Below are 19,340 nucleotides of genomic sequence, written 5' to 3' on the forward strand. Positions count from 1 at the left end.
TCGGACGCGGTGGAATCACTGCCGGGGGTGCGGGCGGCGGGCGGGGCCGCGCCGGGGCGGGAGCGGGGCGGGCGCGGGGCCCTCCCGGGGCGGCCCTCGGAGGAGCGGGGCGGGCGCGGCGCGATGGCGGCGGCGGGGCCGTGGCCGGAGCTGGAGGCGGCGGCGCGGGAGCGGCGGCGGGAGCTGTGCCTGCCGGGCGCGGCCGTGGCCGAGCGGGTGGCGGCGGGCGGGGGGCGGCTGCCGGCGGCGCTGCTGGCGCTGCCGCTGCTGCAGTCGCTGGAGCTGAGCGGCTGCGCGGCCCTGCGGGAGCTCGGCCCGGGCGTGGCGGCCGCGCTGCCCGCGCTGCACACGCTGGTGCTGCGGCAGAACGCGCTGGGCCCGGCCGGGCTGGGCGAGGGGCTGGGCGGGCCCCTGCCCGCGCTCCGCCTGCTCGACCTGTCCGGGAACGGGCTGGAGGCGCTGCCGGCCGCGCTCGGCGGCGCCGGGGACGGCGCGGGGGACGCGGCCCCGGCGTTCCCGCAGCTGCGCGGCCTCAACCTGAGCGGGAACCGGCTGCGGGAGCTCGGCCCGGGGCTCGCCCGCGCCGCCCCGCAGCTCCAGGAGCTGCTGCTCTCCGGGAACCGCCTGCGGGCGCTGCCCGGGGGGCTCCTGCCCCCCGCGGGCCCCGGCGCGCCCTTCCCGCTGCTCAGCCGGCTGGACGCGGCCGACAACGAGGTGGCGGAGCTGGGCGCGGACATCGCGGCGCTGCCGGCGCTCAAGGTGGGAGCGGGCCCCGGGCTCCCTCCGCGCTCCCGGGTCTCCATCACCCAGCCCTGACCGTCCCTCTCTGTCTCCTCCAGAGCCTGGACGTGGCCAACAACCAGCTGCGGGAGCTGCCCTCGGCGCTGGCCGACTGCCCCCGGCTGAAGGAGGCCAACTTCAGGGGCAACCCGCTGAGGGACAAGCGGCTGGAGAAGATGGTCAACGGGTGCCAGACGAAGGCCATCCTGGAGTACCTGCGGGCCGGGGGCCGCGGGAAGGGGAAGGCCGAGAGTGCCAGGGAGGAGGTCAGGAAGAAGAAGAGGGAGAAGCAGCAAAAGAAGGACGGTGGGGATGGGGAGCAGGACGAGGTGGAGGAGGCGAGCAGGCTGCTGGTGAAGGTTCTGCACGTCTCCGAGAACCCGGCGCCCTTGGTGGTCAAAGTGAGCCTGGGCGTCAAAGATGTTCGGCCCTTCATCGTGTGCTGTGTGCTGAAGGGAGTGAACCTAAAGCCGGGAAATGCTCTCAAGAGGTTCCTGTCAATGCAGGTATCTGCTGCTCCGTCGTGGTACTTGTTTGCAGCAGGAATGTTGCTGTCAAGAGTTGGAAATAGACTGTTCTAGGCTTCTTCCAGCAGATGAGTTTGTGAACTGTAGGGTGGGAGGGTCCAGGGGTGGCCGTGCAGAGTGGCCTATGCCAGCAGCATGTGCCCCATGAGTCCAGAATCAGCAGAACTGGTTTTTGGGAAGGACCTGTTAGAGCTCAGGTGTTGCCATGAGGGCAGTGGATGCGCTCACGTTTGTGTTGTGTCTGTGACAGCAGCTTGTCGGTGCTGTGGAACCTGTTGAGAGCTAAAAATAAACCTGTGTCCACGTTAGACGTATCCTGGATTGGCTCCAGGTTCCCTGATCTGTGCTAAAACCATGTTGCACACCCAGCCTTCTGACTGAGGTGTTCTACCCACAGACCTGTCCCTTAGGTGGCAGGTGGGAGCTGCCCTCGAGTTACAGAGTATTTGTGATTTCTGACTTAAAACTCGATTTCCCAGTTGTGAAACGTCTCACATGCTGCTGGGCTTCTCTGCCTTTGTGCTTGGGCTGCAGTGCAGATACAGGCACCTTGCAGGGGAAGGGAAGGGCTCTGTTTCATACTCACCTGACTGGTAGTGTTGCAGACATTAAGTATAGAAGAATCTGCACCCCAGAAGGGATAAATCACTTTTTGATTTATTTGGTTTTAGACTAAGCTGCACGAGGACATCTGTGAGAGGCGCACAGTGGCCACCATTGCCACCCACGACTTGCAGCTGGTCAAAGCTCCTCTGACTTATGACATTCAGCCTCCTGACGAGCTGAAGGTAGGGCTTGGCAGTAGTTTCTTACTCTGCAAATCCTAGAAAACTAATTCCTGAAACTTCACTCTAGAAGCTCTACTGATTTTCTTGCTATCCTGCTGTACCAGGTTTAGTACCAGTGACTGAGCCTGTATTTCAAGTGGGTGTTGTGGCTTACACAAAGCTTTGAACTCACAGCACTCTGAGAAGTGGAAGGTATATTTCCAGGCTGAAAAAGGCATGGGGAATGACAACATGCAGGAGTATGGTTTTAATTATTGACTTGCTCAGAGGAGTTTTGAATTCAAATGTTTGTTTTCTTGTGTGGTGCAGATAGTGCCCCTGGGTCGGAAGGAGATCAAGGCAAAGGACCTTCTCCGGCAGCTGCATTTGGAGACTGAGGAGCAGCGGAAGCAGAAGAAGCGTCAGAATGTCTCTGGGCTGCACAAGTCAGTACCCTGGTCACTTGTGGTTTTCTTCACACACATTTAGGTGACTGCACTGGGGATGTGGCTCACAAACCCAGCACGAGCTCTTGGGAGTTGAGGTGAAAAGCACTGAAGTGAATTTTTGCATGAAGAGTAACCCGGAAGGAAGGGAGGATGCTCAGTGCCCTTCCAGTGTTTCTGTCTGCATCCAGAGTAAATTATTGTCATGTGAGTTATTCAAGAGGTGACAGATCTATTTAGAACAGCAAATAGAAGGGAAGCAGAGAATAACGAAGTGTATGTGGTGCACATTCAGCAAAGTAAGTGAATCAGAGATGGGGTAAATCTGCAGGTAGGAGCAGATGAGCATGTGGCTCTGCCCTGTGCTGTTCACTGCTCGTGCAGAGGTCACACACTAATTCCTTTTTGTCACTGTTTTCTGCCATTGTGTCCAGCTGCTCTCTGTCACTCACTTTTTGCTGCACTGTTTCTTTTGGCAGGTACCTGCAGTTGCTGGATGGCAAAGACAACTACCCGTGCCTGGTGGATGCTGAGGGCGCTGTGATTTCCTTCCCACCAATAACCAATAGTGAGAAAACAAAGGTACTCTCTGTTCATGGGAATACATTAGTCAATTAAACAGTGTTTCCTTCTGCTGAGAGTTAACACAAAGACACACACAAGTTGTGTTCCAGATATAAACCCTCACAGCCTGTGTCTTGTGTGCTCAACTGTCAGACTGAGAGGGATCTGGGAGTTAAGAGTTGTACCTCTGGAAATCTGTTCCAAAGGCACCAGCCTACCTGTGCAAAGGCTTTGTGGAAGGGCAGGAGTAAAAGAACAGCAGTGCTTAACCCCTGGTTAAATTAAGTGAAAGCCTGTAGTTCTGTGTTTTGAAATGTGTCAGAGGGCTGTGGGTGAGATGCTCTGACTCCTGACTTGCTTTAACTGTGAAACTCTTACAGATTAGAAAAGAGACCCGTGACCTGTTCCTGGAGGTGACGAGCAATACCAGTTTACAGATCTGCAAAGATGTGATGGACACGCTCATCCTGGTAGGGAGATCAGGAAAATATCCTGTCTCTTCTTGGTGGGCTCCTACCAAATGTGTCATTGCTCAAGTGCATGGAGAAGAACACAGAAGTTGATTTGTATTTCAGCAGTATTGTTATTCCCTCTTGTTAATTCTGTGCCACAGAATTGATCTTGTTCTCTGTATTTTGCTTTAACAGAAAACTGCAGAACTGAACAGGTTTACCTTGGAGAACAAGGAGGGCTCAGGCTCGGATACCGAGCTGGATGCTCTCTGTGGACCAGGGAGTTTGGAGCCCGGGAACCTGCCTCTGGTGTTGGAGCAGGTGCGAGTGGTGGACACGGATGGAAACCTGAAAGTACTTTATCCTTCTAAAACTGACCTGGCCACGGTGTCCTCTCTGCTGACTGTGATCCGTTAGCAGCTGTCCCAGCTGAGGAGAGGACTCCCTTTGCTTTTTGGTTTTTCCCCGTGTTCAACAGCCCATACACAGTGAGGAGGTTTGGGTTTCTACAGAGAAGATGCAGAGCATCCTGCTGGGGAGGCAACAGCTTCAGAGTTTGAGGAGCTTCAGCAAAGAGAATGAAATCTTTCAGCCTTAGCAGAGACATTGGTGTTGGGACAGGGCAGAGAGAGCAGCATCTTCAAATGTGGACTTATGGCAGAGGAGGTGTCAGACATCAGAATGCAGCAACTTGTGGAGAAAACCGTCATGATATTTAAAACAAATGCAGCCACAGTTTTCTGCAAGATCCCTTTTTCTTCCTGGTGTGTTTTGTCTGGATCATTATTTTGGCAGCAGAGAAATGCAGCAGGTGACAGTGTGGAACAGAGGTCCTGTGCTGGGCACAATTCAGGATCAGAATGCCAAACCACTTTGCTGACATCTCATTCTGCATAGTTCTGGTTTTATCTGGAGTTACTGTGAACACTTAGTTCCTGTCAGAAACATTTAATTGCTGTCAGAACTTGTGGGATGAGTTTTAAAGTGACAGTTTCTGTGTTCAGGCATGAACAGAGCTCCCATTTTTAAGTGGTCATTTGAAATGCCTAACAGTGTCCCAGAGTATTTCAGAGCCATCCTGCATCCCTGTGGAAATGTCTGTGTGGCTGGTGATTTACTGTGGTAGAGCCTGGCCTTTGTTGATGCTGATGAGGTTCAGGTCTGTTCAGAGGGCTCTTGCTGCCTCACACTGGCACTGCTGAAGCTCCCTGTCCCCCCAGAATACAGACACTTGTGCCAGAGTGATCCTCCTGGGGTTTTCTGTTCCACCCCACATGGAGAGTGTTGGGGACACTTCCCAAAATACAGGCAGTTGGGGCAGTTCTCAGTTGGGCAGTCTGTGGGTGACCTCTACACCCAGGTGACCACTGGTGTGAACTTGCAGCTCTCCCTTAGCCAGGGTGACTTCCAGACAGACTCTTTTCTGTTAAAAATGATACTCTTGGAGCCCTAACTGAACTGATACTCTGTCAAATACAACCCTGTGCTGGGACTTGCATATGGAATGGAAAAATAAAACAGTACTTGCAGTCATGGCACTGTCACTCATTTTGGCACTGGTGAATGTTCAGTCACCTCACTTAAAAACTTCCCAAAGCAGCTGTTTTGCACTTCAAAAACTGGAATTTCACACTTCCCAGCTGCTTGTAGCCAAGCAGAGCTTGTGCTTTGGGCTTCCCTGGGAAGTCAAGTTTCTACAGACCAAGGACTCACAGCGACTTGTGCTCTGAGTGGGCCGAAACAATTGAATCAGGTACTCCTGCAGAACTTGATTTCAGTAAAATGAGTTTAATCTGTTGTAGGTCACCAGCTCAGAGCCAAGGACCCAGAGCTTGAAGTTGGTGGTGGTTTCTGGCTCAGCCATCAGGGCAGCTTTTCCATTCGGGGAGAACTCGTCCTCTTGGGGGTAGAACTCGTCCTCTTGGGAGGTGATGAACTGTACATGCCAGGGTAGTACAGGGGCACCTTGATGTCTCTGTGCTTCAGCATGTGATAGAACTCCACCCGCTCGTCAGCAATTCTCTGCAAATCAGGGGCACGTCAAGGAGTGGGAATGCAGAGGTGGAGAGCAGCGCTGCAAAGTGTTCTCTCACCTCAGCAGTCCCTTCCTGGCTGCTGGAAGCTGAGTTTGGAAGAGCCACATACCTGCAGTGCCTCCAGCACCTGCTCCTCCGTGAGCTCGGCGTGGGGGGGGTCCTGGCCCTCCACACTGAACGCAGCCTGGATTATTTTGCTTCTTAACCTGTCAAACTTGGGATAACAGAGGAAAGCAGGTGCATTTAGTCTGTATATATAATTCCTTGACATTTGCATGGATTTACAGAGACTGCACTGTCAGGCCTGGGCAAAGTACTGGTGAGTGATGAGATGGAAAGTGTTGGTGAGAAATTATGGGCGTTCTGGGTTTCTCCACAAGTGCTGTGGTCACGGTGTGGGTCTGGGTGGGCTGCGGCCCCTCCCCAGGCATCAGGCACGTCTGCCTGCAGGAAGTGGCTTTAAGGTGGTTCCTGTTACCTTGAGTCTGGAAGGATGTTAGAAATCTGGTGATGTGACTGTTCTGAGCTCTAGTTTCTCAAGGGCTTCTGGTGTTTGAGGCCTGTTGGCATTGTAAGTGGTATAAGAGCTGCCTGCTGGACAACCGGGGAGCAAATGGACTGCGATTCCCAGGTGTGTCCCAAGAGGAAGGCAGGGCTCTGAGGTGAAAGAGGCTGTGTTTACCTTGCTGCTGATGCGTTCCAGTGCCACTTTGGTTTGCACCTCCTTGTGCTGCAGTGCCTCAACCTGGCTCTTGGTCTCCTCCTGGGCCTGTTTCTGCTCCTGGGCGTGGCGGCGGCTGGTCACAACCTCGATCCGGAGCCGTCTGATTGTCCCCTCTAACTCACTGATCTGCTCCTCCTGCTTAGCCAGCTGGGATTCCTGGTCTGTAACAACCTGAGCAGATGCAGAAATCCAGCTGTTACTGTGGGGAAGAAAGTGAGCAGGTTTGGCCTCATCTTCCCAGTATCTGGTCCAAATGCTTCTGGTATTTCCTGGGCAGAGTCTATGGACAAACAAACTCACCAGTATCCCGTAACTTATTACTTGGCATTTCCTCTAAAACTACTTGGATTGAGTAGAGGGATTAAATGCCAAACAAGCCCAGTGAAGCAGCAAATACCAGAATTTTCTCTGGTGGCTTTGCACCACATTCACCTGTCGAAGGCTGTTGTTCTCCTCCTCCATCATCACTATTGCTTCTTCCTTCCTCTGTTCCTCTGTAAGGCTGCAAAACTGAAGGCAGAATATTTTACACTTTCGTTTCACAGTTACAGGTGCCCCTCCTGCCTATGAGAGAGGGAACTGCTGCGTAAATCCCAAATTCCCAGCTGCCAGCTCTCCTGCCAGCCACGGCCAGTCAGGCTGTACCTTGTCAGACATGGCTTGGAGCTGCTCTTCTCGCTCTCTGAGCTGCTTCTGAAGCATTTCGTTCTCGTATCTGAATCTCCGAAGCTCAGATTCTTGGATCTCCAGTTGTCTTTGCAAGGAAGAGATGGCACCTGTGGAGTGGGAGTGCTGTGTTAGGCCAAAAGCTCTGTGCCTCCTTAGGTGAACATGAGCAAAGCCATGGTCTGGGAGTAGACACTGTGGGCCACATTAATGCTGCAGCCACAGTGACACTGGGTGATAATGTGGCTTGTGGTGCTTTGTGGGTTTGTTCAGCCTGGAAAAGAAAAGGCTTTGGGGTGACCGTGGCCTTCCAGTACCTGAAGGGAGCTACAAGAAAGGTGTAGAGAGACCACTCACAAGGGCCTGGAGTGGCAGGACAAGGGTGAATGGCTTCAAAGTGACAGAGAGCAGGCTCAGATTAGATATTGGGAAAAAATTATTCCCTGTGAGGGTGGGCAGGCCCTGGCACAGGTTGCCCAGAGAAGCTGTGGCTGCCCCATCCCTGGAAGTGTCCAAGGCCAGGTTGGACAGGGCTTGGAGCAACCTGGGCTGGTGGAAGGTGTCCCTGCCCATGGCAGGGGGGGTGGAACTGGATGAGTGGCTCTCTCTGCTGGGGTTTCTCATGTTCTTCACTTGGAGAGGAGAGAGGGAGTGTTTTCAAAACAGGTGGCAATTTCAGCCTCGCTCTGTGAGCAACACCCTGCGATGTTCTCAGGGTCAGAGGAGCCGAGACACGCGATGAGCTGGGCACGGGGTGGTTGTTCTGGGCACCTTCCCCGGTACCTGTGGCCATGTTGTGGTCATCCTTGGCTCTCCGCAGCTCCTCCCGGAGCCGGTCCAGAGTCTGGGTGGGCTCTGACCCCTGCGAGGCAGCAGCGGCTTCCCCGTCCATCGCCCGGGGCCTCCCGGCAGGTCCTGACGGGCTTTGGAGCGGGTTTGGAGCGGGTTTGGAGCGGGGCCGCTGCCCGGCAACGGCGTGGGCCGGGCGGTGTTTTCCGCTTCCGAGTGCCCGCCCGGCCCCGGGCGGGGGAGAAGCGGCTCCGGGGCTGCGGGGCCGCGTTCCCCGGCCTTGGAGCCGCCGTCCCGCCCCTCCTGCCCGTGCGAGTGCGCCGGGAGCGCATCCCGGGAGCGCATCCCGAGCGCCGGAGCTGCGCCGGGACCGCGGGAGCGCCGGGCCGCGAGCGGACAGACGGACAGACGGACAGACGGAGCGGAGCCGCACCGAGCACCCCTCGGGCTTGTCCCGACCCTCCCCTGCCTCCCCCAGCCCATCCCTGTCTCACCCGCCCCCCTCCCTGCGGGTTGGAACGAGATGAGCTTTGAGGTCCCTTCCAGCCCGCACCGTTCTGCGATTCCAGGGTTCCTTTGGAGCGCAGAGCCCAGCAGAAGGCAGAGCCTCCAGCCGGGGGCTTTCCAGGAGCTTTGGACCTTTGTCACCGTGAGGAGCTCTCTGCAGGTGGGTGGCTCTGCCTGTTCCCGTGTGGCTCTCACAGGCCGGTTCTTGATGTGTTTTGAAAGCTTTTTGATGGTGTTTTTATTGTATCACAACAACATTCTTGCCTTCTTCAGTTTCACAGTGTTGGTTTATAAACAATGCTTCTTGCAAGACTCTTTAGTTCCGTCAGTTTCCAGTTCCTGCCTGTGGAATATACATTCCTAAAACTGGAAGTAGTGGTGACATTTGTAACTTAATTTCCTTCGGGAAATTGTTTTTAACAGTAATTTTTCAAACTCAGAAAAGCGATGTCTTAATGCTTGTTATCCATCTCATTTGCTGTTTTTTAGTAATTTATTGAGAAAAAAAGAAAGTTTTATATATCCAGAAGCCACCTCTTGCCTCTCTGTACTCACTGTAGCAGTTTATTACTCACAGGTGGGTTTCTTTTTGGTTTCAGCAGCTTCAGGCCCTTTGAGGTCCTACAGGTGAAGGTTTATGTGGGTTAGGAGGGCACTTTCTGTACAATTTTAATTGCCAGATGCAGCAATTCCCACATGTGCTTTTATTGTGTTACCAAAAAAAAAAACCCAAACCCAAACAAAACAAAAAACAACCAACAAACCACAAAAGAAAAACCACAGCTGTAAAAATAACACATTTTCCAAAGGTAACATTACAAAAAGTACCATTCCTGCCATGGAGTGATCCATTAATACTGCTGGGAACAGCCCCTGTTAATGCTGGAAATGTGAATGGTTGCTGCAGAAGCTTTAAAGCGTTGAAGTGCTTTATTGAGCTGTTACCTGGGGACACACATTCACACATCAGCCACAGCCAGGGGAGTTGGGTTCCAGTCCCAAAGGAGTCTGTTCCCAATCCCTGTGGTATGAGGGGTGGGATAGCCTCAGGGACAGTGACTCTGCACGTGTGGCTCACCCATCTCCGGAGAGTGGGAAGGACAGGAGGGAGAGGAGGCCACTCCTGCGTGCTGAGGGCTTGGAGCTGCTGTGGGACACCAGGACAGGGCACTGGAGAGGGGACCTGGGCCCGGGGCTCCAGCACTCACAGCCGTGTTCCCCCTGGAGAGGGAACAGACACTGCCTGCCTGCAGGAGAAGGTGCATCCCAGGGGAGCCCTGAATGTCACAGGTGGGGCTCGAGCTCTTGTTTTGTTCCTGCTTAGAGAGTCCAGGGCTTCGGGAAGGGTCTGCAGCCCCTTCCCCAGCCTGGGGAGGTGGGAAGCAGGTGTAGGGCTGCCTTTGGAGGCCTCCACAGGCAGTGGGAAGGTGCCAGGAGCATCGTTTCCGTGTGGGTTCCCTCAGCCTGCCCAAAATCTCGAGTGACCCAGGGCTGAGGGGGCAGATGCAGCAGCTCCCTGTCCACCTGTGCTCCTCCCACAGCAGGAGCTCCTGTGACTTCCTGGGCCTTTCTGAGACCTGCTGTGGGACATTGCCTTCCCAGATGTGTAGGGAATTAGCATTCAGGGAGGGAACACACCTACTCTGTGTGTCCTTGCTTTCTGTGCAGGTTTTTTTGCCAGCCCAAATCAAGGGAGAAATTACAGCTGGGAAAAGTGACCAGGAACAGAACAGAACTGGTTACCCAGACCATTGCTGTGCTCCAGGACAGGATGGAATTTACACTGCCTGCATTCTGGCTCACCAGGTCTGACCTGTCTGCAAAACTCTCCAACAGAGCAGGGAGGGATAATCCAGACCTCTGACTTCCCAGGACAATCACTGGCTTTCTCCCTCCTCTGCAATTGCGTGAAAGATTCAGAGGAGAAAAAATTGGATTTTAAATAGATAAGGCTGGAAACAGGATTTTCTGCATTTTTACATGCTACAACATGAAATTAATTTACTTGACACTGTGGTGTCTCAGGAGTCAGTATCAATTTTTATAGCTTACATGAAAATAAATCTTTCTCTCTCCTTACAGCACAATGAGTTTACTGTATGTACATTTGCTGCTGTTTATATACACCAATATTTAGGTACAAGAGCACATCAGGAACAGACAAACAGGTTCTTTCCAGCTCTAGAGAGGGCTGAGGGTAGGGTTTGGCAGTCTGTCGGGAAAGCAGGATGTGGCTTCGCACCAGTCCTGACGATGCCTGCACAGGTGAGGGCTGAGTGTGTGCTGCAGTGACAAAGCCCTGTGGGTTTGGGACACCCCAGGGGACACAGACAGGGTCAGTGAGCAGGGAAAACGTGCTGTCCTTACACCACGTCTGTGGGGTGCAGGGATGCTCCAGGAAAACACAGACCAGACGATGCCTCCCGTGCCACGGGCAGGCGGAAATCCCACTCCAGCTGCTGAGCTGGCTCGGTTGCCCTCCTCCTCCTCCTCCTCTTCCTCCTCCTCCTCCTCACCTCGGCCGAAGCCACCGCAGTTTCCTCCCCGGGGCAGGCGCCTCCCGCCCGGCTCAGGGCCCGCAGTTCCCCTCGGACAACAAAATGACCCTTCTCCAGGCGCCCGAGGCTGCAAACACATTTCGTGGGGGGCTCGGCTCCCCCCTGGTCTCTCGCTGCCGCCTCCGGAGCCGCTCAGTTGATCTCTCCCTCCGTGAACTCCTCCTTTATGGACTGTTTGCGGGATTTGCAGTCCGGGAGGTCGAAGCCGAAGTCGGCCCAGTCGTCGGCGGTGCCGCGGTTGGGGATGGTGATGGTGTGGCGCACGCGGAAGTGCACGGCCTCCATCACCCGCTGCCGCTGCAGCTCCCCGGAGCTGCCGATGGAGATGGTGGAGGCGTTGCTGCTGGAGCGGATCAGCTGCTGGGCCCCGTAGTCGTGGCTCTGCTTGAGCTCCTGCAGACCCCGCCAGATGATCATCCTGTACTGCTCCGGGATCTTCAGTGCTCCGAGATCCTGGAAGGACAGCAGCGCTGAGGCACAGCCGGCAGGGATGGGCTGTACCAGCGGGACCCAGCCCTGCACCCCCCGGTCATGCTCTGGGGGCACGTGGGCTCGAGGCCTGAGCACCCAACGGGGCAGGGCTGGACCTCCCCCGGGTCACAACAGCAAGGCCGTGGGTGCATCATCCCCCAGGTGATTCCTCTTTTGTAACCCAGTTACTCAGCCACAGCGTTGCAGGTCAGAGATGTGTTTTGGGAGGGGTTCACATCAAACTGATGTGGAAACGAGAGGAAGGACAGGGAGGGGACCATTGCCCTCAGACACAGGTTCAGAGCAGCATGTGAAGCATCCTTGTGCCTGTTCCCCTGGGCTTCTGCTCCAGCCCTGGCCCAGGAGGCTGGAGCAGCACCTGCCCCCTACACCAGGGTGGTGACAGGGGCTGTCCCAGCACCACAGGCCGAGCTCACACAGCCGGGCGAGGTGGGTGACCTCCCACTGGGGCCCTGGGCCAGGACGGGCACGGGCACAGCGGGGACCTGCCAGGGATCCACGTTAGTGCCAACACAGAGACTCGGGAGCGTTACTGGAGCAGACAGTGAGTATGCAATTAGTAGCTACAAACGCCGACTCGGACACAAAGCTCAGCGCCCTGACACGAGTTTTGGCCATTCCAAACATTTCCTTGGACAGCTGACAGATGGTCACAGAGTTAGTTCAGCAAATGGTCCAAAACCAGGCTCAGGTTACGCAACTGGCCCCAGCTACCAGTGACAAATCATCATCTCTCCCACGGGTGTAGCTGCCAGGTGGAGATGCTGCTACACCTGCCTGGGGCAAAATGGGGTTGGGCAGGGGCTCTGTCTCAGCCAAAACACCAACTCTGGGATGTATGGGGCTTGCCATGGCTCAAAGGGTTTAGGATTATTTGTTTTCCTTCTTCTCATTCCCCTGACAGGCTGGGGAAGCCCCAGCTCTGGTGCCACCCAGGTACTGGCACCACTGTGTGGCAGCAGCAGAGCCTGAATGCTCTGGGGCACACACAGGTACTTCCAGCATCCCCTCTGTGTTTTTCCTGCCAGCTTTTGCCTGATCTTGGCTATTTCATTCCTGGCTTCCCTTGTTATAGATGCCCTGGGCTCAACTCCCTTATTTCAGCCTCTTTTGTCTTAAAGATTAACAGGGGAAGAGGTGAGATCAGATTAAACCTCCCTGAGCTGCAGTGGGGTGTCCCTGCTGGCTCTGTGGGATTTGGGGTGTTCCACTGAGCACCTCAGATGTGTCTTCTGTGTTAGGTGGAAAAATCTCCCTGAGCTCTGGCCTGGGGATCTTTAATCTCTCTTGCTTCTGACAGTCTTGAGGAACTAGCTGGGATTTGTGGTTTTCATCAGGGCCTGAGATGCTGCGAGGCTGCTGGAGTGGGAGGCAGCAATCCTGGGAGCACACATTTTCTGTGAGGGGCTGGGGCACAGGATTCCCTTCCCTTAAAACACTTTTGGTTTTGCTTTTCAGACCAACAGCTGCTGGAAACAAGTGGTAAGAACAGATCTTCCCAAAGCATTTACCTCTATGGATAAGTTCTGCAGGTGGTAAATATTCTGTAACCCTTGTGAGGTGAAATAGTCGATGCAGTTTGGACACCCCAATCCTGTTAAAAAACTGCAGAAAAAGTTTGGAAAATAAAGTGGCATTAACTTCTCATGAACAACAGCTGTGCTGGAAACCATCACTGTGGGACAGACTGTGTCAGGCCATGGAGGAGTGGGGGGACACGGAGAGCTCCACGGGTGGGACCTCCACTGCCACTGAGGTCAAAGGGAAGTGTGGGATTATGTTCATTCCTAAAGCTACACATGTTTTTCTCCTGATTTCAGAGGTTTTGGCTCAGGAACTTACTCAGAATAATGTGAGGGAGCTCAAGCTACTGGGGAGGGGTGTCAGGACATGCCCTGGGCTGAGCAGCACAGCCAGGCTCTGCCCCAAGTGGATGCTGGTGCAGAAACATCTGTGGTCTTTTTAAAGACCAAAACATTAAAAAGCTGCAGAGCTGTGAATGCATTCCTGATGGGAACAGTCCACGAGGACCCATTTCCAGGCATTGCTGGAAGGAAGGGGAAGGGGGAAGCTCACAAGGCTACGTGCCATGGGACATGTAGGACAAGACCCTTGTCTGGATGCATTTAATTTCTGACTAATCAGGGAAGGGTTCCCATGGGGGTGTCTGAGGGCAGTGGGGCTTTCTGACTGGTCGGTAGCTGGGCTTTGGTTGCTGAGCTGAGAGGAACAGTCTGTGTGATTGGGAGCAGTGATTTCTCAGTTGGGGCCAGTGGCCAGTTGACCAGTTGCCAGCAGATGGGAAGGTTAGAGCGAGGGACACAGCAAAGAATGGCAGAGGACAAGACAGGCAGGGCCCCGGGTGCCCTCCCTACCTGACGAGGCTGGGGTCGGGGTTGTAGGGCGGCGGGGGGGTGCAGTGGGACCCCGACACCATGGACTGGGACGAGTGGCCCCCGTTCATCTCCCCGTTGGGCTGCATGGGATGGCTGTTCAGCATTCCAGGTCCTGGCAGGGACAACAAACAGACCTGTTAGACACCCCCTGCCGTGATCCCCCCCTGCCTGGGAGGGAGAGCCCTGTGCTGGGACTGGCCAGGGGAGCACGTACCCATGGGGCCCAGGCTGGGTGCAGTGCCAGGGCCGTGCTGGGCTGGCTGCCCCACCAGCTGGTTCACAGAGGGCAGCTTGTTGATCCCTGCACTGTGGACTTTGTTCATGGGGGAGAGGACGGGTCCGTAGGAGGAAGGTGTCTGCAGCTGGCTCCTGTGCAGGGAGGGCACATGCTGCTCAGCCTGGGCCGGGGGATGGAGCTGCCCTGCTGCAGCCTGCAGCTCCCCTCCAGCCCATCAGACCTCCCTGCCGAGGCTCCCTGCCCCTCCCTGGGGCTGTGGGGTCTCAGGGGCTGCAGCAGGACTTACTGCCTCTGCAGGAGCTGCTGCTGCTGCTGCCGGTAGGAATCGACCAGCTGCTGCGGGACCAGCTCCACCAGCTCCAGGCTCTCCTTTATCTTCATCAGGATCTCAAAGTTCTCCCGGCCCCGAACCTGGAGGAGGGAACAAGCCCAGGATTTTGCTGTATCCCTGTCTCACCTGGCCAATTCCTCGTGGTCACTTTTTTCCACCCAGAAATGCAAAGTGCACTGTCACTGTGGCCAGAGACTGCTCAGGATCCAGCAATCCCTTGAACACATGCATCCATGGATGCTTTTGCTCCTGTTTCCTGGGTTTCTGCCCAGCTCTGCTGCCCTGTGGGAGCCTGTGCATCCCTGACCTGCCTGACATCCCCCCCAAGGTGCTGCTGGCAGAGGGGACAATGCCACCACTGTCCCCAGCCGAGCTCTGACCCTGTGCAGCTCACCCACACTTACAGGCACGTAGTACATCTCCTCCTCCCCGTGCCTCCGTTTCTTGATGCCGGTCCCCAGCGCTGGGATGCTCTGGGGGCTCTGCTTGAAGGCTGGAAGGGAGAGGGGACGAGCGTTGGCAGGGTCCTGGGAGGCAGGGCATGGTGGGGAGCACCGGGCTCGAGCCATGCAGGATGCTAAAGCCATTCCCCCGGGGCTTGGCATTGGAGTGTCCCTTTGTTATTAACAATAATGAATAAATATTTCTGGCCATGAGAGCCCTGCACGGGCAGCTTTGGGCTCTGCAGGGAGAGGGGAGGGGTCCGACTTATAAGACTGGAGATTTAGTGGAGAAAGGTCAAAGCATCGTGCCTGGGTGTGGATTGGAGCCCAGCCTTGAGGCGTGCAGGGGTTTGGGGTGCCCCGAGGGACTCACTGCGCTTGTTGGCGTTGCCGTTCTTGGCCGCGCTCTCGTTCAGCGCCTGCTGCTCCCGGAAATGATCCTCGTCGGCCTTCCGGTCCCTGCCGGGGCAGGCACAGATCCGTCCCTCGAAGGATCTCCTGCCCAGGACCTGGCCACTGGGAGAACAGAGCAATCAGTGACCCTGTTTCCCCTTGGGAAGTTGGTTGTGGCTCAGTCCAGCTCAGAAACCAGACCAGCAGTGTCCTCCCATCCCTCTGTGGGAAGGGATCCTCAGGGATGGATGGAGGCCCTCAGCAGTGGGCTCCTGGGGAAGAGGAGCTCCTGGGGCAGAGGAAGGCTCCAGCTGCAGGGGAGAAGCCAACTGAGGGCTGGGTCCCTGGTCCCTCCATGCCAGCCTTTTCTGGGCTGGTAGAGGAGAACATTCCCATGCCATGGGCTGGGGCTGTCACGTCCCCTTCCCTGGGGGTGCTCCCTGCAGGGGAGGGTTCCTTCCCAAGGGTCCCCAGCCCTCCCACAGCAGGAGGGACACCCACCCCTGCTCCCACAGCCACTCACTCTCTCGTCTCCAGGGTGATGATGATGAGGATGGGCCTCCTGTTCATCCCTCCCACGCAGCTGCTGTTGCACATGAAGTTGTACAGGATGGTGGTGAACTCGGTCCCCACCTGCCCGGGAGGGGAGAGCAGGAGCTGAGCGGGGAGTGACGGGGGGAGGCAGGCAGGGACACTCTGGGGAGTGAAGAACTGGAGGGGGGGAAGCAGGCTTGTCTCCCCCAGGGAGCGAAGACGAGGGGCACAGGGTACAGGGCTGGCACCTTGGGAGGGCAGCACCAGGGAAGGGGGGTGTGGGGACGGTCCCAGCTGGAACAGGGGACTGTACGAGGACTGTGGGGTCCCACCCAGCAGGACTAGAGGGGGTGTCCCTTTGCTCCCCTCATCCCTGGCCCAGGCTGCTCTGGGATGCTTCACAGGACTGGGAGATGCAGATGCTGAATGCAGCTGCACCGGTGTGGGGGGGAGAGCAGGGGTGGCCTTAAGGTGTGCCAGGGCAAGGGGACACTCTGGTCTCATGTGTCCTGCCAAGCAGCCCTGTCCCCGTGGGTTCACCCACAGTGCTGGCATGAGCCCGTCCGGAGGCAGAGGCCGGTCCTGCCCCCTCCCCAGCAGCCGGGTACCTGCGGGGGCTCGTAGGGCACCATCACGCTCTGCCGGCCCGTCACCGGGTCGTCCACGTACTGCGAGAGGTTGTTGCCTTCCACCCGGATGAGGTGGCTGGCAGGGGCTGACTGGCCTGCAAGGCAAACCTCTGGTTAGAGAAGTGGCTGCCCAGGATGCCCATCCTGTGCCCACGAGGGCCGTGGCACAGGGGGTGTGTGGCTCCCGGGCCTGGGGAGGGTGGAACTCACCGTCGTTGAAGTCGCGGCCGAGCTCGTGGTTGGGGCAGCGTTTCACCACCTCGGTGACGTGCTCTGCCTTCTTGTACACGGGCATGGCCCGGATGATGGTGCCCGGGGGCGGCGGCGTGGACACCTTGATCTGGATGGGGCATGTCTTGGCGATCTGACAGTAGAGCTTCTTCAGCAGGGGGGAGTACTGGGAAACAGGAGACACCCGTCAGGAGAACGTCACTGAGGGGACAGCGGATGCTCCCCTGCCCACCCTTGGCTTCCTCCGCTGTGGTGTAAACACAGGGCTCCCTTCTCTTCCCTTTCCCCTGGAAATACTGAAATCTGACCCATTTCACCCATACTGTGTGGTATCCACTTTCCACGTGAAGCAGTTACAGCCACCTCGTTCAGGCATCATTCAGCCCATTCTGAAACACTTCCCTGAGTCTGTTCTCGCACCAGGCTTGTGGCTGAGTGGAGAGCTGGGAGCACCAAGAGCTGGGAACACCACAGCCCGAGGAAATTGTGCTTAATGTCATTAAAAGTGTCATGGCTACTTATACAGGACCTGGGAGTTTAATTCTGGCACAGACAGATCTGTCCTGACCCCAGCTCGATCCTTTGCAGCAGCAGTGGCTCGTGGAGGGGACATGGTGGGGACATGATGGGGACACGACCACTGCCCGGGGTGGCCATGGGAGGAGGATGCTCTGTGGCAGCTGGAGACAGCACCTGCAGCCACCTCTGCATTGAAAACAGTTTCTGGCCACCAAATTCCTCCCTGTGAGGGCACAGATGGGTTTGCTCAGTGGCAAACTCCTCTCACAAGGACCTTGAACGGGGGCAGCTCCTGGGGCTGCAGCTTGAGCTGCTCCAGAGCAGGGCTGGGGAAGGAGAACATGTCCTTCACCTTCCAGGAACTGCCCAGGCTCCCAGGTGTGGGGATGTGCAACTCCCTTCCCTCCGAGCCGTGCCATGCTGTTTTCCATCTCGCAAGGAATGTGTTTGCTACACACGAGCCCACCCCTGCACCCGTCCCTGCATGGCAGGGCATGTTCCTGCTCAAGGTATTTTATCTCATCCCCACAACACAATGCCTGCTGCCAAAAAAATACCACCGTGCAGAGTATTTGTGGGGATGTTAAAGCTTGTCCTGAGCCATCCAAATACAGGTGTGCTGAGGGGAGCGAGGCTGCAGCTCTGCTCTGCTCTCCTGGTGCAGGGGGATTCCTGAGCTCGGGCTGCCCAAAACAGGGGGCTCAGCAGCTGCTCAAATGGGTCTGGGAGCAGATTCAGGGGCTGACATGAATGGCCCAGTCCCCACTTTTCCTGGCCATGAGTGTGTTTCAGTGCAGCTGTGGATCAGGTAGGAAGGATCTGTGTCTCCCTGCCCTGCTGCCCTGGCTGCAGGATTGGAGCCACCTGTGCCTGAGTGAGGTGCTCCCACCACCTCAGGGACTGAGACAGGGGCAAAGGAGATAAACCATTTCCAGGTTTGTCTCGTCGAGGTGGTCTCCAGGAGAGTTCTGGGAAGGCATAAAAGGCACAGGCTCTCCCAAGGCAAACAGCAGCAGCAGTTCCTGCAGTGTGGGGATGTGTTGGGTCAGGCTGGCAGCAGGTACCAGGTCCTGGAGGTGCAACAGTGAGGTGTCCTGGGGTTAGAGCCTGCTCAGCACTGGGGAGAGCAGGACGATGCTGTGGTCCCTGGAGGGTGTGACCAGGAGGGAGCAAGAGTTAACCCTCCTTTGTGGAGGTACATGGACTCACCCAGCAGGAGAGGAGACCTTGGAAACACCACCTGCTACTGGACTGCCCAAGTTCTGCACTGACACTGGATAACGCTGACTGCATGGCCAGGTGAGCTCCCAGCTCTGATCCCACATCCCCAGCAGGGATCAGGCCCACGGGCTCCACTGGGAATGCAGTGACTCCCCCTGCCCCGCTGGAGATGAAGCTCCCACGTGGCTGTGGCCCATGGAACCCACTTGCCCACCACAATGGGGTTTAATGCCCTCTGTTTGAGGAGCCACCGTGGCAAAACAAGGGTTATTTGGAGGGGGCTCTCCCTTGCCAGGTGTTAAAGTACTGACAACTCCTGTCAAAGGATCCTTTCATGTAGGCATTCCCGGGCAGCCCTCAACATGCCTGGGAACTGTAACTGCTCTGGAAGAGCAGAGGTGCATTATGGCAAGTTCTTTGGTAACAAATTCTCTCGTTATACCATGTTATGACATGGATAAATCTCAGTTAAATAGCAGAGCAATTCCCTGCGGGGGGAAGGTGCAGGCATGTCTCCACTGATAACCTTATCGTGTCCCAACAGCTCCAGGATTGCCTTCAAAGATCCCTCCACTCTAACAAACCATTCTTTTAAGGAACTCTGTGCTGATAATCCTGGGCAGGAAAAGTCTGGGCTGTGCCCTGGGCGGCCACGCTCCCGACTCCTCACAGTGTGGAGCCCTCCTGTGCTGGGTCTGCCACCACTGCCAGGGCTCAGCACTCCCAGTGCCACAGACCCAGCCTGGCCACGGCCACCAGGAGAACCAGCATTGTCTGTTTGGGATCCCAGGAGGCTCTACATCCCCAGCTGTGCTTCCAGCCAGGAACAGCCCTTGGCAATGCACCTTCTCCGTAGGGGACAGCCAAATCTGCACTGAGCAAGGTTCCACTGAGCAGGCACCTCTCTCCTCCTCGTTATCTGTACTTGCTAATTATCTGCCCCGTGCCCATCTCTGTGCCAGGCTGTGCTGCATCACCTGAGGCCCTGGTACCTCCCAGCACAGCCACAAGGAGCACAGGCACTGCACAGTCCTCAGCTTCAGGATGAGACAGTGACAGAGCAGGAACCAGAGATCAAAACACCAGGATTTAATCCC

The 19,340-nt window shown here is 56.3% G+C and overlaps 3 protein-coding genes across 4 annotated transcripts in view; 1 reads left to right on the forward strand and 2 right to left on the reverse strand.

The window, feature by feature from the left end:
* Positions 1-123: 123 nt before the first annotated feature.
* Positions 124-5,069, forward strand: LRRC47 (leucine rich repeat containing 47). The gene is made up of 7 exons (XM_051786275.1): positions 124-759; positions 840-1,286; positions 1,979-2,095; positions 2,405-2,520; positions 3,000-3,102; positions 3,465-3,554; positions 3,732-5,069. The coding sequence occupies exons 1-7, from the start codon at positions 124-126 to the stop codon at positions 3,951-3,953; spliced, it is 1,731 nt and encodes a 576-aa protein (XP_051642235.1). The 3' UTR covers positions 3,954-5,069.
* A 330-nt stretch (positions 5,070-5,399) lies between these two features.
* CCDC27 (coiled-coil domain containing 27) lies at positions 5,400-8,206 on the reverse strand. The gene is made up of 6 exons (XM_051786138.1): positions 7,746-8,206; positions 6,942-7,072; positions 6,729-6,806; positions 6,255-6,467; positions 5,682-5,786; positions 5,400-5,558 (listed from the first exon to the last, which is right to left on the reverse strand). The coding sequence occupies exons 1-6, from the start codon at positions 7,852-7,854 to the stop codon at positions 5,400-5,402; spliced, it is 795 nt and encodes a 264-aa protein (XP_051642098.1). The 5' UTR covers positions 7,855-8,206.
* A 1,268-nt stretch (positions 8,207-9,474) lies between these two features.
* The window catches only part of TP73 (tumor protein p73), a 29,778-nt gene continuing 19,912 nt past the window's right edge, over positions 9,475-19,340 (reverse strand). For both annotated transcript variants that reach the window (XM_051786151.1, XM_051786152.1), the window contains exons 5-14: positions 16,483-16,669; positions 16,252-16,367; positions 15,633-15,742; positions 15,090-15,232; positions 14,678-14,766; positions 14,229-14,353; positions 13,919-14,073; positions 13,684-13,816; positions 12,820-12,913; positions 9,475-11,269 (exon numbers count right to left, since the gene is read on the reverse strand). In XM_051786151.1, coding sequence (XP_051642111.1) covers positions 10,949-11,269; positions 12,820-12,913; positions 13,684-13,816; positions 13,919-14,073; positions 14,229-14,353; positions 14,678-14,766; positions 15,090-15,232; positions 15,633-15,742; positions 16,252-16,367; positions 16,483-16,669 — 1,473 coding nt within the window. In that variant the 3' untranslated portion in view covers positions 9,475-10,948. The remainder of the gene's footprint in view (positions 11,270-12,819; positions 12,914-13,683; positions 13,817-13,918; positions 14,074-14,228; positions 14,354-14,677; positions 14,767-15,089; positions 15,233-15,632; positions 15,743-16,251; positions 16,368-16,482; positions 16,670-19,340) is intronic.

Source organism: Manacus candei, unplaced genomic scaffold (genome assembly GCF_025592945.1).
Source record: "Manacus candei isolate 608988 ecotype Guabito, Panama unplaced genomic scaffold, ASM2559294v1 h1tg000022l, whole genome shotgun sequence".
Taxonomy (NCBI): Eukaryota; Metazoa; Chordata; class Aves; order Passeriformes; family Pipridae; genus Manacus; species Manacus candei.

What these genes read in the sequence shown, in the direction of transcription:
- LRRC47 (XM_051786275.1), top strand. Translation starts at nt 124, where the DNA reads ATGGCGGCGGCGGGGCCGTGGCCGGAGCTGGAGGCGGCGGCGCGGGAG. An exon ending in AGCCTCCTGACGAGCTGAAG is followed by an intron (nt 2,096 to 2,404) that starts GTAGGGCTTGGC and finishes TGTGTGGTGCAG; the next exon opens with ATAGTGCCCCTGGGTCGGAA. An exon ending in TGATGGACACGCTCATCCTG is followed by an intron (nt 3,555 to 3,731) that starts GTAGGGAGATCA and finishes TTGCTTTAACAG; the next exon opens with AAAACTGCAGAACTGAACAG.
- CCDC27 (XM_051786138.1), bottom strand. Translation starts at nt 7,854, where the DNA reads ATGGACGGGGAAGCCGCTGCTGCCTCGCAGGGGTCAGAGCCCACCCAG. An exon ending in TCCAAGCCATGTCTGACAAG is followed by an intron (nt 6,807 to 6,941) that starts GTACAGCCTGAC and finishes TTCTGCCTTCAG; the next exon opens with TTTTGCAGCCTTACAGAGGA. An exon ending in AGGTGCTGGAGGCACTGCAG is followed by an intron (nt 5,559 to 5,681) that starts GTATGTGGCTCT and finishes CCTGATTTGCAG; the next exon opens with AGAATTGCTGACGAGCGGGT.